We start from the raw sequence: 19779 nt of genomic DNA, 5'->3' as shown, positions 1-19779 counted from the left end.
GGCCATCTTTATGCCATGCTAATCAATGCAAATCAGTTCATTACTGACTTGAGCTGTCATAATCAGGAAATTGTAGCTGATTATTAAATGTCATACAAACAATTATAGTTCTAATTACACTTTATGACCAAAAAGTTGTGGATACCTGACCATTACATCCATATGTGCATTTTGAACATCCTGTTCCAGATTTACTGTAGTCCCTGCTTTCCTGTTATAATAACCTCCATTCTTCTGTTCCATTATATTTACATAGCTGTGGGAATTTGCTCATTTAAACCGCAGAAGAATTAGTCAGGTCACACACTGAGCAAGGTTCTGTGTCAAGGTACTTGATTTTTTTTTTAATGCTAGCCTTGGCAAATCACGAACCTCCATGGCATTGTCATGATGGACCGATGTTTACTATCGCCATTTAGGTGCCATTGAAGGATAATTGTACCACAGCTATACATTTGCTATTCAAATGTGTTCCGACTTTGTCGCAACAGTCTGAAGAAGGCCCTTGTGTCATTGTTGTCAAATTTATACCAGTGCTATAAAGGAATATAATGTCAAATGATTGTGGCTATCAAATGCTTCTTCACTATTAATATTTAAGTAACAGAACTTGTAGACCAGGGCTAAAAAAGTATTAAAGGTGGTATCAACATTTGTAATATAATTATAGTGCAGTAAATACTTTTAGCTCAGCTTCATTGCATTGTATCACTACCTCAACTGATGAAAACACAATTCATTTTGATATAAATACCATATAAACAGCGGGAAAAATATTACAGTCATCTTGGTGACGATTGCCAAGATTGGTCCTTAGAAACATTCATTTAATATTGATTTAGGAAGCTGGCTGGTAATTAGTAGTGCTTTAATATCCTTCACCGGATCATTTATATCTGCTAATTCACAAGCCTGTGATCTGGTTCTTTCACTTTGACGTTCAACTGCTGTTCCTTGTAGTTCTGCTTTCTTATATTCTGGACCACCTGTGCAGTTTCCTACTAAACTAAATGAGCTTATCCATGTGCATGCCAGGTGTTAATAGTCATTACTTTCTGAACATGAACCCAGGTTGGCCAAAAAAGTTTGTGGTATTTGATGGAAAGATGACTTTCTGTTTATTATACCAGGTCCTGATGGAGTTGAATGATAGATATAATATGTCCAGATTGTTTAGGATTGGACTAAAACTCTATGTGGAAGCTGTCATTAGCTTGTTGAAGACAGGTAAACTCTTTAGGTAAAGTGATTGAACACAAGATGCATTTTCTACATTTAAATGTCATTTGACACATACTTTGGCTAGATCATGGGCTGCAGTAATAGAGTTGTCATAAATGTTTGTTGAAAATTTTTTTTGCCTTGACCATATTTTATAGACTGAATCCTGCTTTGTTGCAACCTGTAGTGAATGATTCTCCTCCTCAATAAAGTACACAATGGTAGGAACCATAATGTCTTTCTGAAACTGCTGTGGTGATCTGGCATATAAGTAAATAGAACAGATGATTACATACACTATGGTCACTTGGATATGACTGGAAATGACACAATGTGATATTGTAGTGATCTGTTGTACATTACCCATGTGGGGTCTGGGTTTGAATCACAAAATGGTGACTTTACTAGCTCTAAAGTGAAATTCCATGATGGCCCTAGACATTGAAATACATTTATATCAATATACTGTAGTTATATGTAAAATAAAAGATCACTTGGGCAGCTTTGGGTGAAAAAATTGGTTAGTGCTATGTTGCAAGTCACTGAGTTCTCCAAACCATACCCATCTACCATCAATATCCAGAATATACCATCTGCTGAACCACACTTTTTTTCACATTACAATTAATACCTGCCCCTTGCATACCAAATAGCACAAAGCCTTCTTTAAATTCATTGGCAACCTAGAAAGCAAATGCAGTTCTCACACCCCACAAAGGCTCAGATATTTGCAGTACTGCTCTCCACACATACAGGTGTAATGGCAAACATTACATTACAGGCCCCTGAATCTAGCCCATCAGCATGCAGATGAAAATATAACACTTAAATGAAACTGAGATTGGAAAGCAGGTTGACGAAAGATGCTGTACTGAAACACTGTGCAAAATGGCTCTAGGCCAAGACAGAGCCTCTATAAAATAATAAAAAGCTTTCACCAGCTCTGCCTTTGAAAGCAGTGTCTTGTTCAGTTAAAGTACATCATCTTTGCATTTGAATTTTTAATTTAGAATACAGGACATAGACGTGCATTACAGAATTGTGAAGTCTGTAAAAATGTAACTTTCAAATGTACTTTTATTTAGCAAAACTTTTAGCAAAGAAAAAAAAAACATCTCGTGAGAATTCACATCTTGTTTTATTAATTTGTTAGAGGCCATAATTACAATATTTATTTACTGTACAAAGAAGAATATTTAGGTAGAGAGCGTCCTGACTATGGACATATCCAATCACAAACAATCGAAATGAGAAAACATTCATTATGTGAACTTTTGTAAATAATATAAATATATGTAAATATATTTATTAATAAAACTAAATGTTCTATTTACTGAACAATGTGGAATAAAGGATACCGGATGCAAATTGTCACAAATCCCATAGAAGTTAACTTATTAACGTTATGACTAATACAGGATATAAATAACAAATTGAAAATTTATCGTTGTAAAATCTTGTGAGAAAACACAGTGTATTATAAGAGAGTGGACATTCAGGTGCATGAGCTAGACAAGTAGACAGTAACAAGTAAGGTTACTCGCCCAGCCTCTTGGCTTGTTGTTCCACTAAAAATAATGATGTCTTTTTCAGAATATAATGTCATTGTACAAAACAGAGATGTATCATGAGACCAGTTGTAACAGGGTTGAAATGAACCTGAGGGACATGCCAAAAAGTGCTTATTATCATTGTTCATAACAATGCAAATATAGGATCGTGTTTAAAGACTTAATCTAAATGAAAAATGACTACTGGTAAAAATACTTTAGTCTCTAAAACCTTTATATCTAATGTTTAAATCATTTTCCCAGAGGCCAAAAAAACCTGCTTTGTTGTGTCCGTGTTCAATATTGAATATCCTGGTCATGTCTAACTCCACAGTAGTGGATAGTGACCTATAAATGTAGACAATTAGGGCTTTATAAATTTGTAGTTTTTCATATGTATATATTTTTTTACCTATATACTACCTAGGGACAATATGTTCATAAAAAATCTTCAACGCAAACGGTGATATCAAACTGTTTCTGAGACGCTCCAGAGTGCTTGTTTATAAGCCTCTAAAATCTGAAGCCATTATGTTCAACCACTAGAATTCTGTGTATGTTTTCCCAACAGAGGGAAATGCATCTCAAATCTCGAAAGCCAACAGTGTCCTGACTTATTTTATATGAACCTATTACATCAAATGATAAAATAATTCCTTTGTTTAGACAGATTGAAAATGGCATAGGATTTCCATGGTAAAAAGGGCAAATTAATGAAATTAGTGTGAAAGTATATGTACTTTATCTAAATTCCTCCATGTTTAACATCATTTAGTTTGCTATAAAATCTTATACAATCAATAACGTTCAACTAAATGTACAGCGAACTGTTTCGATTGTTAGTTGTTACCGTCAGGTGACATAACAATGGTGGGGGGAAAAATGGATAGAAATATCACATTATAAACGTAACTGTTGGTCTTCTGAGGCAGCAACATAATAGAGAATAAAATTTGTGCAGAAATTGAAAACTGTAATTTTAACAGTAATGGGTCATTTCAATTTTTGCTGTTTGACTTAATATAATTAGGTGTGAAAAATTCTTGCCAGTTTTACACTGCTGTACTGCTGAAGTGTTCCTTCAAGCACACACATCCAATTATAGTGTCCCTGATGTCACGTAATAACACTTCAGGACATGTTAGCATTGGAAGCAAGAAATCTATACGTTATATAAGTGCTCTAGTTCGAGTCCTGATATACTGAAGCACAGCCATAATTACATATAGTGTGCTCTCACTGGTTTTTTGCATTAGCCATTTCTCAACACTGACCTGTAACCTAGCAACTACCATTTCCCTTAGAAAATGATTAAAGCCACCTTCTTTCTCATTCTGAGCCACAAGCCTTTGTACCTTTCTCTACGTAGACTGACACTTCTCCACCAGTGTGTATTCCCCGCAGCGCAAACATGCCCCATGCAATATGAAAAATTAATTGTCAGTCTGTATGTGGCCTTTTAAAAACTTGAATGGCAGTCTCTGTGCATAAAATAAATGCCACTATAATAAGTGATGAAAGAGTGTAAACTTAGGAGTAGCTAGTGGAGAGGAGCTGAATTTCTTCAGAAATATTTGGTGGAATGTTTAAAGCTGTGTGTTAGACAGAATCATAAAGAAAACGCAGAATTTAGAGCATTTTCTTTTTAGAGGAAATGTGATTATTATGTTTGCTGTAAGAGAAATGATATATCTCTCTCGGTTCCTTAACTGAAGCTGCTTTCAAAAAGAATCTCATACATTTTGATTTATTTTAATGTATTTATATGTATATGCATGAAAAAAAAAGTTGAATGAGGAAATCTTGACTTCATCCTAAATGTGTTCAGTAGGTTCAGGGCTCTTGCAGGATACACAAGTCGTTCACTCAAGAGCTCACATTGTGCACAGGGACATCATGTCATGCTGGAACAGGTTTGAGCCTCTTAGCTCCACTGACTGGAAACTGTAATGCAATGCAACATACAAAATTCCAACTGTCTGCGTCCAACTTCATGGCTAAAGTCTCTTAAAGTACCACAGGGTTTGATGGTCAGGTGCCCAAAATCATTTGGCCATTTAGAGCGGAATGGTTACTCTAATTAGCCCCTAAGACGGGTGTCCAAATCAGGGTGAATTTTTTCCACCTTGCACCCTGTGTCCTTTAGATGACCAGTATGAAGTGGTTACAGAAAGTGCATGAATGATTGTACTAGTTTGACCATAAAATATTAAATTCAACATCCATCTGTTTGCTCTGAAATGTCAGCTTGGTCCTGGCGGAGGCGTAAAGCATTTCTTCAGGTTACAGGAAAAAATTAGAGCAGAGGGTGTTATGGCAGATGGGCTTTCATTCCTGCTCTACTATATTCACCTCAAAGCCACAGCAATGAGAGATTCCCTCTATTTCATCTCTCTCTGACTATATCAGCTCCCTGATATCATCTTCTCTAGATCATCTTTTTACTGCATCATGTTGTAAAATATGACACGGCTCCTAATTAACAGCAAAGCTTTAGGTCAAGGTTGGCTGTAGAATAATCTGCTGAACACATTTCCATTTGAAATTTATGGATAAACAAATGTATAACGTCAAACAAAATTTATAGTGTAGCAGGTGATAATTTAATCTTTTACTGCGCAAATGACAGGCGATGAAAAACAAAGTGATTACTGTTAGTTCACAGATGTTGTGATAAAATAAAGCTGGTGATGTCTTACTTTGTGGCAAGACATCTCTCTGATGTTTTATAATATTTTATAGCGTTAATTAGGATATTTGTTTAGCATAAAAAAATCACCTCATGTCATCGTTCCATCCAAGTGTCATTCTAAAATAAAATGTTTCCTAAAAATGCTGCATTAATGTCAGATGTTCAAAACAAGCTGCATTAGATTAGAAACCCTTAATTTGTCACATCTACATTACAGCACAGTGAAATTCTTTCTTCACATATCCCAACCTTGGGTCAGAGTGCAGGGCCCAAGGGTTAAGGGTAGCTCTGCAGTTCTGGGGCAGTTCTGGGGCCCCGATCAACAACCCAGAACCTCTGAGCCACCAGTAAACCATGTGTTGTTTATAGGACAATATATTCAGTACTGAATGCACCGAAGAGTCCGTTGAAAAACTTCAATCCAAGATAGCGCCACAGATGGCTTTCTTGGTGTGGTCAGTGCAATATCATTTACTAGAATCCATGTAAATACATAAATACATATTAGATTTTTCGATGGGTGTGTGTATATATATATATAGATAGTATTCACAATTGAAATACATAGTACTTACTGAGACTTGTATATAATTTATATTTTTATCTTTTCAACATTTAGTCTATATATATACACATTGTACAGGAGAGCTCCTATAACCACAACAGATTCCTGTGTGTGTGTGTGTGTGTGTGTGTGTGTGTGTGTGAGAGAGTGTGTGTGTGTGAGTGTGAGCACACTTGGCAAATAAAATTCTGAAGATTTCAGTTAATATTCAGTTTAATATTCAGTTGTTTTTAGGAGAATATATTCACTGCAGAAATGACCAGAGTCCAATAGAAGATTTGGGTTAATGCCCATTTATCTGCTAACATGTGTACTACAACATTCAATTCAATTTTACTTGCACTGTATAGAGTACAATGGACACTTTCACAAAGCAGATTAATAGAAATGTTCTGGATATAAATTGAAATAGATAGATTTGACACTAATGAGCAAGCCAGAGGCACCGACAGCAAAGAAAAGCTCCCTGAGACGACACGAGAAACAAGGGAAGCGTGCGAGGAACCAGATTCAGTAGGGAACTCATCCTGATTATAAATCTCCTTTTTCTAACTGTCTGCTATATAGTCAAAAAGTACTAAGAGTCAGTTCTAAATTCATTCTAGTTTTATCTTAAAGGTTATATTAAATCTAACTGGCGTTGTGCTCTATGCAACTGCAGTCCTAGTGTTAGAACAAAGAAGAACATCCTCAGCTGTCCTCATGGTGTGTAAACGTTACAGTAGGTAGTGAATGTGGGGTCACCCTTAGCAACAGCAAGTGAATAAAATAACTAGAAAATAATATCATATATATGCGTGTGTGACTTTAGACTATAGACTAGAAATTCCCCTATCGCAAACAAGCAGAAGATTCAGGGGGGAAATGAGAAATGTATTCTTTTTTTCCGACATGAAAATTCCTGCATCTGTAGAATTACAAAACAATGTGCAACAATAACAGTCTCTCTCTCTCTCTCTCTCTCTCTCTCTCTCTCTCTCTCTCTCTCTCTCTCTCTCTCTCTCACACTTTCTCTGCCCTTGGTCTGACCATTCTTAATGCTGTATAATCTGCATTCATTATCTGATTAATTACTTTAATCAATGCACCATACATTTAATCATGGACAGATGCCAACATGCCAGTGCAACATCAGTAGTGGAGGAGTTTTGGTGGCAAAGCATGAGCTTCAATGCACTTTTGAATATTGCTAGATGCTTATTAAAACTTTTTTTGATTCAGTAATTTATTAAATATAACCGCTTAGTGTGGAAAAAAATCAATGTAGTACAATTTAATAAGCAAACAGGGTTACATTACAGGATTGTTAGATTTTTTTTAAAATAATGGTTTATCTATGAGAGATATAACATTGAAGGAAAGTCTTCCTGAGCAGATATTAGCAGATGTACTGTATCTACTGTACGCAGCAAGCACATAAACACACCCACACACATCTTTGTCTCCCAAAGAAGAGAAGGTTCTCTACTGAGGAACTTCATTTGGCATAATTATTAATGCAGCTAATTAATTCTGCTCCTGACGTTAAACCTAACCTCAGCATCTAAAAGGCAATCTTTGGTATATATATATTTTTTGTAGTGAACTAAACTTCTCGTCATGGGATTTTGAAGATACAGAAGAAGAAATTCTTTATGTTATCTAAAACTACTCTTGCTAGATCATTATAATTGGATTCCAGCTATATTTATTGCATTTCCTGTATTCCCTTTCCGCTTGGCTCTGTATCATACCTTAGCGTCTGAATGTGCAGTTAGGTTTTCTCAATAACAGATATAAAGTTCCCTCGAGGCCCATCGCTGTGCGAGACGATTCACAGAAAAATACCGTGCAAGGATTGCAATATCTTCAGGGGAGCAGTTTTTACTCTAGTCCCCCTTCCACCCCAGTCTCAGGACATGGTCGGATCTGAAGCAGCAGCTTCGGGTTTTAACGGAGAAAGGTTAGAGCGACTGTTATGGTTTTAGCTCAGTGGGATATCTGATATTGAGAGTCCAAGCAGTAAGACTCAGAGGATAAAGTCTCCTGGAGAGAGAACAGACAAATGACTTCAATATAAAAAAGGGGGTTCACAGAACAAAGGGATATGAGGTGTGTGAAGGCGCTATAGGATGATTCTGAATAGAGGAGAAAAACACAGCAGGGAACGTTGTACTGTATAAAGGAAAAGGAAAAGGATGGGATGATGCAACGAGTCCCAATCTTACCACTCTGAAGTTGATTATCTTCCTATAACATCATTTCCTGAAAGGTTTTTCCTCTTATAAAAACACAGCAATTGATCAACACTAACACATAAACAATTAGATTTCCTTATTATTATTCTTTCCTACAGTACATACGTTTACTGTTGTATATCCTGTTGTCACTCACATTACATATTGCTTACGTTACTCCTTCACCAGCCTCTCTTGTCTCTCTTTTGTGAATGACAAAACAATGCAACTTCACTGTTAGTAGGAAAATCCTGTCATGATTTTCTTGCTTTTGCAGAACTTTTTTTTTTCAGAGACTGTATATATTTTTTTTAGTTTAGAAAGTGGCGTCACTGAAGACTCCTTCCTAAAATGATAAATAAACATCCCGTCAGAACATCATCCTTACTTTTAAGAAAAACTCTGCATGTTCAAAAATGTTTGTGGCATGTTTGCCATAAAAGTCTCAACAACTGAATGAGTTGTTACCATAGAAACAATAATATATTAGAACATACTGACATACATCATGTAGCTGGAGCTTTTGCGGCGATCAGAATTGAGCACTTGATGCTGACATGGTGTAAAATGGCAATGATATTTATATGTAATAAGCAGAAGATAGTCATGAAATCACAGTTACTAGTGTGTATTTGGCATCGAGCTACAGCAAAGAACTTATGTAACCTGTCCTGTCCACTCAACCTCCTAAACACATTAAGTTTCTACAAAAGACTCTAAAAAAGTGCATTAATCCAATCGATTATAGTTATTGCAAAGATTAGCTATATTAGCTACATACTTTATATCTGCAAAAGCAGTGCCACGCCTGCCAAGGTCCATTTGGACGGATTCTCTTTGGTTTTCAGGTTAAAAGTCCACACATATGTAGGTCCTCTCTGTTTGGTCTTGTAGACGGGACATTGGTAGACGTTCCTCGTCTCTTGCTTGTCTACAGGGACGGCCCTGATGAAGATGACCGGCATGGCCGGGGTGAGTTCTTTCAGCCGAGCGTCGACGATCACACCAGCCTGCAAGACACAACACACAGAACACTTTCTGCTGTAAAAACCTTTATCGTGTGATATTAGTCAATGTCATGCGGCGGAAATAGTTCCAAAGAAAATTGCTGAGTCATCTGACTTTGTAAATCCATTTAAGTGAAATGAATTCCTGACAAGTTCTTTAAAGTGCGACCAATTAATCTTGGTATAAAGGTTTTTTTTTCCTTATTTCGGGAAAAATTTCAGCATTAATCCCAGGGTCCCTTTGAACAAGAGAAAGTTAATGTGTTTGAAATTGAAATGATTTTGTGGCTAGCGTTGCGCTGTTCAGACATCATGAAAAGGGAATGGTTTATTATTATTTGATGCACTGATCAGTAATATGGGGTCAATGCTGGACCTTGTTCTGTGTTGATAGTGGGACACAGTTCCTCGTCTCCACTGTTTAATTAGAGCTCTATTCGCATCACAAACCATAACAATATCTTTCTTTTTGAATTCAAATCAACACAACTTTTAAGGCTGAAGCATTATTTTTATCTCAAAGGTAGTCACATAAATCACATTTCTCCACATTTCTGAGACATGCGTGGTCGGTTGTTTTGTGCTAAAATCACCTCTGCACCGAAAGCTGCCTTTTTACCTGATGGCCCACTCACAGCTATTAAAACCACAGATCAAATCAAGAATATGGTGTTATGAAATAACTGAAGAAAGACCACGCATGAAGCTCCACCCACTTCCTAGGTAACTTTCTCTCTTTAAGTTACCATCTCTCTCTTTCTCACCCACTGCCTGTCCGTCTCCACTGTAGCGTTCAACATCTCCTACTTGAGACTCTTCACTGAGGACCTGGCTGTCTAGTGCAAAAAAAACAACAACCCCAAAACAGTCCAAGTTCCCTCAAGCACATTTTCACTAACAATCTCCACGACGGTGAGTTCTGCACTTTCAGAATATCGGACATTTAAAATAGTGCAGGTGAATGATTTAAAAAACGATATGTCGTTTTAATCATCTAGAAAAAAATATCTGCCATCCAAATTATGCCGAAACTTTGAATTGTTTCAGTCATGCTGTTTCAGAGGCATCTGGGCTTATTTATGCTTTTACAGCTGGAGAGCTGCAGAGTGGGTTTTCCCTCGGGGCACAGAGGCAAACCTGGCTCTCTGTCTAAGTCGATTTAAGGTATAGGGAAAAAACAGCCGAGCTGGGGTACCAATTAAAATGAATCCATGCACGGTTTTCACATGCTGTAATTAAAACCTGCCTTTAGAGACCTGAAAAAGCAGCATACATTTACACAGTCCTGTAAAGGCCCCAGTGTAAGTTGTTCTACAGTCGTCTACTGCATGGACCCTAAAGCTGTGACCACACAAATTTCTTATTAACCTGCAAATATCACATTCGTTGTTATTTGATTCATTTTGGAAAGTAATTTAGCTACTGCATCCAAATCAACTGGTTGATTAGTTTTACAATAGCATTTAATATCCAGCTGGTGTCATTAACAGACTCTGTTGGAGCGATACTCCGTTTCAAATTAGTGGATTGTGAAACTTAAGGAACGTTAGACGTATGCATGGCTCTCAAGGTGTGTGTGTGTGTGTGTGTGTGTGTGTGTGTGTGTGTGTGTGTGTGTGTGTGAACGTATTGCTGGATGTTTCTTCCAGCTCTTGGCAGATCTTGCACTTTTTCTTTGATGAGAAATGAACATCTCAGACTCGTGGTCTAATCTTAGCTTTTTTTTTAAAATAAATTCTTCGCCTTTAAATTTAAATATAGTTTATTGATGCACCCATGGCATGCCAATGACCTAAGTTCACTGAATTTAACACAGACTCACACCTAAAAAATTATTTTCAGAGAAATGTTTCATTTTGAGTTCTCAGAGAAGACTCAATTAAATCAGTCTACAAACCCACACTACCACCTCATCCCTCTGCCTCCTACTTCCATGTGCTGATCTCTGACTTACAACATGACTGTCTGCAATGTAGGTCATTTTAAGTCTGTCTACAAACACCAGCCACTATATTAGGAACAGTTTTTAAGTTCTAGTTTTCATTCGTGCGATTTTCCAATCAGCTAATCATGTAGAAGTGGTACAATGCATAAAAGGCAGGTAGATACTGTACAGGTCAAGAGCTTTATACAGATCAAAAAGAATAAGGGGGGAAAAAAGTAATCTGAGTGACTTGGTTGTTTGTGCACGACAGATTGGATTTCAGAAACTGCTGATCTGCTGGGATTTTCACACACAACAGTCTCTACAGTTTACACAAAATGGTACAAAAACATCCAGTGAGCAGTAGTTCTGTGCTTTCTGTCTGCTCAGTTCCTTGTTCTAGGCTGACAGGAGTGGAACATGGTGTGGTCTTCTACAACCCATTTGCTTTAATGTTCAGTCTGAGGTGCTTTTCTGCTTACCGTGGTTGGAAAGTGTGGCTGTTTGAGTTACCGTGCCCTTCCAGTCAGGCCTTCCAGTTCCTCTCTCATCAACAATACATTTTTATTCAAACAACTGCCACTTGCTGGATGTTTTTTGTGACATCTGACTCTGGTCTCTGTTGTGTGTAAAAATCCCAGGAGATCAGTCGCTTAAACCAACCCATCTGGCACCAACAACCATGCCACAGTAAAAGCCACCGAGATCCAACTTTTCCCCATTCTGAAGTTTGATGTGAATATTAACTAAAGCTCTTGTTTGTGTCTGGCTGTACTGTATGTGTTGTGCTGCTGCCATATGCTTAGTTGAGCAGATAATTGCACAAATGAACAGAATAGGTATTCCCAAGAATGCACTCAGGTAATGTATAGTCACATGTAATCGTCCTGTTTAGTGTAGAGACATAAAAATGTGTTGTAATTAATGGCTAATAATAGTCACAGATAGGAGTTAGCATATAGATGAACCGGAAGGACAGGGACGTTAAAACATCCTAACACCTTTGAAGCTTAGGGCCAAAAACCAACATCAATCTGGTTTGAGTTTGAACCAATGGCCAACAAATTTGTCATCATTTTGGATCAATGTGAGCTAACCTAACAAACCTCACTGCCTCTTACCTGTGTATCCCATCGTGCTCCCTCCATGAAGAGACCATGAACGTAGGCGCCCTCACGAGGCGGAGAGCTGAACTCTTCACGGCTCTTCTTGGTGACATCACACTGCAGGCTCATCTTGTCAAGTGGCCACTCGTTGCGCCGTGCCGTGGACTGCATGATAGCTGTAAGGAAGGACTGAGGGTTGAAGAAGCCGGCAAGCCAAACTGCAGAGGGTAGGTTGAAGTCTGAAGTCCAGCTCTCCAGCTCACGAATTCGACACAGCAGATCAGTGAACCAGAGCGTCAGGCCACATGTAGACGCATATGCACGTTTAATCCAAGAGTCTGGAACCTGCTCCAGGTAGATGGCATTCTGGAGGTTCTCCATGTCGCTGGTCATTGTGAGTTCACCCTGACAGAGAAAAAGGTTCATGAATAACTGACATAATTTGTCCATAGTGATCCAGTACAAAGACATTCCTATAATCTGACTAGTGTACTAGATGCTATTCCAAGTTTTTCTTGGAGATAGAGACAAGCATAATCATAAACATTGTAGCACTGTTTTATTCCTGATGAGAATCTTAGGAATCTCTACTAAATCAGATTACTCTTTGGCAAGATTCAAATGGCCCACACTTCTCTTTAATCAAGAGTGTAACGACATTCAGTGATATAATGCACTTAAAATAGCTTTTGAATGAGCAGCGCAATCGATTTGTGGCACCCCGGTGCTTAAATTTCATTTATCCTGAATGACCTGTAATGGAGCACTCAGAGCACATTTGAAATGTCACGGTATCAGATTGGCCGAGAGACCAAAGAGACAACCGCATCCTAATAGCACACATACTAGGAAAATCAATATTCATACATTGTAGTTCATGGCAATGTGTGAACATGAGGTGTGTACATCAGCGCTGTAAGATACCTTCAGGCCGAGATTTAGCTCCTTGAGCGAGCGTTTGATCTCCTGTGTCAGGATGTTCATACGCTCACACTCTTGCAGGGCCACTACAACATACGGGCTCCTCTCCTCCACCTTCCCTATCAGCTCCGTCATGTTAAACTCTTCCGGAAGCTTCTCAAGGATCTCATCCAGGATGCTTTTCACCTTTAACATGGAAACATTTCAGTGAGGAAGTGAAGAACAATTCTGATCTACTGTATCCACTGGAATAGTTCGTCTGTTCTAAAATCTCCCTTGAACATCACACTAATATGAACTCCACAGAGGAAGTGGATAACATAATCAATATCTTGTCAAAAAAAGACCTATTTGTCTCTGTCACTTGTGTGACCTGTTTAATGCAAAATGGTGATTGCTTACAAATCCCAATCTCTTAACTTAAAAAGGTCAGCTGTCATAATGCATCCAGACACACTTCCACAGCACCCATATCTAATCTAGTAAATGTCAGAGCTAACGGAACCGAGCCCATTTCTTGGGAATTAGCTCTACTTAACCTCTTCAGACAGAAGTGTGGATCCTGTCTTTGGAATAAAATCGGTATCAACATGAAGGGGTAATGAAGCTGACCCTTTTTAAGGTTAGATGACCCTAGTCAGAGACAATATAGTGAATAGGATCACATCTCTTTTTTTAACTGATGACAGTAATGGGGATAAATAGAGGCTATGACATACAGTCATGAGGAGATACAGTACTGTGACTAATGGCTAATAATGGCTCCAGATTGCAATAGGCATATCCATGAGGTGGACATGAGGATAAGTTTGGTTTCTTTGTGTTTGGTTGGAAACCTGAATTGATGTATCTTCACCTTCTCATCTCGTGACGTGCCACTGCCTTCTCCAGAGCCTCCGTCTCTGGGTTGCATCTCGAGAACGGTACGGAAAAGCTTCTCTGACGTCTGAGTCAAGAAACCGATCTCAGCGTTGGGGTGTAGGCCGTACAGATAAGGTGACTCTGCGGGTAGTGCTTCATCAATGTACTGAGGGAAAAAAAATCAGGGATTATAATAACCGAGCAAGATTGTTATCACAAATCTAGGCAATTTCACCTTTAGGAAGGCGATACAGAAAGACACTTTATAAATGGAGTCAGCCCACAGACAATGGCTTAAGCAAATGAGCACTTTGCCGGTAGCCTGAGGGTTTATATGATGTAGACTTCTGACAGAAATTTCTGATAGAGAGGTTTGGATGGAAGCAGAGAAAGAGAGAATGAGACAGTTGCACATTTCTCTAAATCCCTTACCACTTTTATAACACCTTTATCCAGCACTGTGTACATATTTATTCCAAGGCTTAAAATCCAATGGCTGCAATCAGAGTTGAGTTACGCATTTCGACTGAGGAATTAATACCAAGCTTGATCATGTGGTACATAAACCTGGTTGTGTAAGAGTTAAGCACCCAAAGGTGTGTCTCAGTTACACACAAATCTGACTTTGCACTTAAAGGCAGGGTCTCCGATTTTTGAGAAATGCTTCAGAAAACTGAGTCCGGCCGACAATAAACAAAAATCAAAACAAAAATCAAAACAAACGTGTAGCCAATGAGCAGAAAGAGGCAGGGCTTGTCAATATGGGTGGAGAGAGTGTTCAGTATGCATGTGTGACACTAGCAGAACGCGGTTTTAACATTGACATGGAGGATAAAAACAAAGAAAGAAAGCGAAGAAAGGCTTACAGTAAGGCAAGAAGCAGGACCCGTGTTAATATAGGATCACTTTTCCAGCGCTGGAGAGAACTGAAGGAGCAGGAAGTTGGTCGCATATTCACAGGTTGGAGTTTCCCGAGTCAATAACCTCTGAGCTGAATGCTGTTACTACACAAATAACATATCTTTACTATCGTAGTAATGTAGAAAGGCAGCTACAACCACGTTTACTGTAGTAACAGTGTTTAGCTCAGGAGTTATTGACTCCGGAAATTCAACTTTACTTTTTTCCTTCTCGATAGGTGAGTAATGGTTTTGCTTTGTTTCACAGAACTAATATATGTCGTCCTTTGCATGATCATGCTTGTGTGTCATTTTTACTTGTTTGTCTGCAATCGTATTGTTCTTCCCTTCAGCTATGATAAAGACACATTTCTTTCCATTATTTTCCATTATATATAAATACAGGGTGGGACCCATTTGGGTTAGAGGTGTGTTTGTTTTGGTAATTTCAAATGTCGACATTGGCTTTCAAAAATTGGAGACCCTGCCTTTAAGCAAGATTTTGAATGAAGTTAGGAGCAGTGTGAAGTCCAGCATCACTGTCTAGGTTTTTGATGTAACAGCAATATCCTGAGATGTATGTATGCATATACATTTTAATCCCTTCAACATTCACAGTTTTTTTTTTTTTTTGAAGAAACAGCATCTTAATCATATGTGCCAAATTTATATGGATAAATTTTACCTTGTTTTGTTAAATCAACAATTCGTATTTAGTTTCTCATAAAAGAATACTGTAACAACATGCTAGACATGCTGGATCACTGAGGGTGGAAGCCATTCTGTTAAAATAAACTAAATTTGCAGTGATTAATGTGATCATTACAGCTAGTACTATTCATACAGTGACAAAAATCCTAGATTCTAGAAGTATCCAAGCAAGTTTTTTTTGTTTTGTTTTTTGGCACTGTAAATATTAAAGCAACTTTTGCATTTAAGTTGCCATAAATAAGATGATGTACTTAGACTACAACTAATATTCCACAGGAACAGAGCACTGTGGGTGGTCTGAGAGAAGTATTGATAATTAAATAGCAACTCAAACATAGCAGTAAGTGTTGATACCACACAGAAAAAGTGTGTGGGAAAATGAGTCTGTAACGATGATCAGCTGGATAAAAAGAAACTGTGATCTTGATTGGCAAAATCTATTGAGAGTGATGTGTATACTGTAGCTACAAAGGAAAAAGAGCTGCTGCTGAGAAAAAAGACATCTCAGCGTACAGTTGTTTTGTTATTAACTAAAAGAGGAATAAGTGCAACTCTAATGAGTGAAACGACGCCCGAGTCTGTCAGTCATTTTATCTGATACTATGCAGCAAAATGCCCCCTTACCCCCAGGTAAGTCATTTTCCCTGCTAAGGATTTAAAAAGCTGCTGTAGGGATATGGGGTTTTACATATACAAACATTATAATGGTGTTTTATAAAAGCCTCAGGTATTTGTGTGATTTTGGAAAAACGCCATGTGCTTGAGCACTTCATCTCAGCACAGCTTCAGCATAATGCAGTTAAGCTCAAAATCACACTAAACATAACCGCATTAAAATGTTACTAGCATTCATCATTTTAGGAAAATCTGGGAAGTAGAAATGCATAGAAAGCTTTCTTTACCATTTACGTTGAACTTGTGAATGTATCAATAAATCAGGCAGTGGTCTGGTTTAATAAAATATACTGGAGACAAAATCTAAATATATATACTGTTGTTTTCCAAAATGTCTAGCAGGAAAAGATTCTTGGACGAGAAAGATTTCGATATCGAGGCCAATGTTTTTAGGACATTCTTCTTAATGAGTCTCAAAAACTGCCAACAAATTGTTTTTTAATAAATAAAGTTGAAGGTCCTAAAATATCAGTCATGATTGCAGCAAATTCCTGTTTCAACACTTAAACATAGACATAAAATAAAACAATGAACTTATGATTAACTTAAAAAAAAATACAAAAAAAATGCAAGAAATTAATGCAATAAAAATGAGTTATGTTAAAATAAAATGTACTTAATGTACTTTAAAAAAATCTCTGACATTTATTGGACATGCATTATCAAATCTTTTAATCTATTATTAATAATATTTTTTAGAAATGCAGTGTAGCCTGTTAAAATAATGGCCAAAGATTAGGACGTCATGTAGAGAGCTATGGCTTAAGTGTGAATTAAGTACCATTCATGTTCTAATATCTAATTAAGACTATTGAACATAAATCACATACAGTACATTTCATGAAAAACGTGAGAAAAGGCTGTTTTTTTTTTTTTTTTGGTGAAGCCTATAACCTAAGCACTGTAAAGTTACTGGCCAGCCTGGATGCCATTTTCCCTACAGTCATTTCTCTTTGTAAAAATAACTCCAGGTACACACAGGGATTTCCCCTTTTCATTCTGTTTCGGCCAGAAAGACTGGTGGCAGGAGGTGAATTTACCTGGTGATAGCCATTATAATCCATGTTTCCAGGCAACGGGAAGCCTGGGGCAAGGTACAGCTCCCCTTCCATCATCTCAGGCTTGATGAACTCCTCCAGGTAGGTACGGCACAGCCTGCGGTCCCAGTCATCAGTGATGTGGCCACCGTACATTATCTCTCCAAAGAGGTAGCGAAGGTCGTCGTACGGCACCTGAACAAAACGAAAAGCGCTTGCTATTAAATTTCCACTCTGGAGACCGCAGTGCATCTCTGAGCTCATTTCTGATCTTCTAAGCAGTAAATAATGCTATATTGCACATCATAACCTGTATACGATAGAGTTCAAATATCAAACTCCACTACCATCTGTTACAAAAAACAATACATTTAATCAAATGATATTTTTTCCCTGAATGTGCTTGTGTCATAGTGCACTAACAGAAGTGAAAATGTGGGCTGCTTTTTAACTGAAAGCAGATTTAACCAATTCAACCTATATAAAAGAACTTAATTAGTAGTGAGTGATAACAGTAGTGAGAGCAGCTCTGCTGTATGGGTTAGAGACTATAGCAGTGAGGAAAAGACATGAGGAGAGATGGAGGTAGCAGAGATGAGGATGTTGAGGTTCTCTTTGTGAGTGACGAGGATGGACAGGATTAGGAACGGGCACATCAGAGGGACAGCTCAGGTTGGCTGTTATGGGGAGAAGGACAGAGAGGATAGATTGAGATGGTTTGGACATGTACAGAGGAGGGAGATGGTTATATTGGTAGAAGAATGTTGGAGATGGAGCTGCCAGGTAAGAGGTCAAGAGGAAGGACAAAGAGGAGATATATGGATGTGTTAAATGAGGACATGATGGTAAAAGATGGTGCGATAGAAGAGAGTTAGGTGGAAACAGACGATTTGCTGTGGCGACCCCTAACGAGAAAGCCGAAAGCAGAAGAAGATAAAAAACATTAATTGCTACTGAATTCTACATCGGGTCATCAATATAGCCGTTACACTGAAATAAAACAGAATAACAAGTAAAAGACTGTTCATAGCTGCTATAACATGAACATTTTATAATATTATTGGTTGCCAATAATGAGGTCATGTTTTATTCCTCATTTAATTGGCCATCACTTGCATGTTTAATATAGTGTTGTATTCTTTAGTTTTAGTATTATAGGTGTTACCTGCTTCTCCAGTATTCTGTGCAGCTCTTTACTGATTAGTACAATGACTGTAACTCTAATTGTGCTCTCAATCCATTGTATCAACACAAAATGATTTAATAGATAATTAACCTAGATGTCTGTTGTTTTTATAATGATATGCTTTATGTTCAGACTGACCTCCATCTCACAGTGCAATGTGTTATTAAACCCAGCACCACTGTTTAACAGCATGATAGAAGCACAATGTTTCATTAATGTTTTGGGGTTTAAACACACACGCACACACACACACGCACACACACACACACACACACACACACACACAATCACACACACGTGCGTGCTCACACATACACACATGCACACATACATACATGCACACATACACACACACACACACACACACACACACGTGCGCGCTCACACACATACACACATGCACACATACATACACACACATGCACAATCAAACACACGCACAATCACACGCATGTGCACGCTCACACACAAACACACATACATACACACACGCACACGGACACACATATAAACACACACAAACGCACGCACACAAATATACACACATGCTTACAAACACACACTCACACATACACACACGCATATATACACACATACACTTACACTTACAAACAAACACAAAGGCACACACACACACGCACACATACCCACAAATCCCTGTGAAATGGCACTTGAGGCTAATTTTAAAATGTTAACCATGATTATTAATGATGTAATCTGTTGTGTTCTTACACAAGAGAACATGCTAAATGAATAATAAAAAACAGTATTATTAATAGTGTGATAAAATAAATAAATAATAAAATCGTCCTGCACACGTATTTCGTAACCACTATTTGGTATCTCATGGTTAAATTCACCCAATGAACTGACAGATGATTATGAAAATGATGGAGGTGTTGTATCAAGTGCTATTTTAGAAGCTCCTGAATAATAAGGGTGTTGCTCTTGCCTTTATATGATTAGACACCATTTGAAAGGATAAAAACACACTATAGGCTGCATATACACTACATGCAGAGTCTGCATGACTTCTTTAATAAAATCTCAGAGACATAAACTACATGCAGGTGATTTTAATAATCCTTACAGGCTGGATCGACTTAAATCGACTTAAGCGGCTTCATATCCTGTCACTTGCTTTTCTTTAAATATCGATGTAATTTTGTAGCGGAAAAAACTGCAGATTTTAAATAACAGAGCTTAAT

General features: G+C 37.8%; 1 protein-coding gene across 1 annotated transcript in view; it reads right to left on the bottom strand.

The window, feature by feature from the left end:
• Positions 1 to 6128: 6128 nt before the first annotated feature.
• The window catches only part of dnah9 (dynein, axonemal, heavy chain 9), a 92113-nt gene continuing 78462 nt past the window's right edge, over positions 6129 to 19779 (bottom strand). Inside the window, exons 65-69 of the mRNA XM_027177708.2 lie at positions 17389 to 17580; positions 14059 to 14229; positions 13206 to 13388; positions 12297 to 12686; positions 6129 to 9254 (exon numbers count right to left, since the gene is read on the bottom strand). Of these exons, the coding sequence (XP_027033509.2) occupies positions 9027 to 9254; positions 12297 to 12686; positions 13206 to 13388; positions 14059 to 14229; positions 17389 to 17580 (1164 nt within the window). The 3' untranslated portion in view covers positions 6129 to 9026. The remainder of the gene's footprint in view (positions 9255 to 12296; positions 12687 to 13205; positions 13389 to 14058; positions 14230 to 17388; positions 17581 to 19779) is intronic.

The sequence above is a fragment of the Tachysurus fulvidraco genome, chromosome 8 (assembly GCF_022655615.1).
Source record: "Tachysurus fulvidraco isolate hzauxx_2018 chromosome 8, HZAU_PFXX_2.0, whole genome shotgun sequence".
NCBI classification, from domain to species: domain Eukaryota; kingdom Metazoa; phylum Chordata; class Actinopteri; order Siluriformes; family Bagridae; genus Tachysurus; species Tachysurus fulvidraco.
The sequence above is the reverse complement of the archived record's forward strand: the minus strand, read 5'-3'. Positions and strand labels throughout refer to the sequence as shown.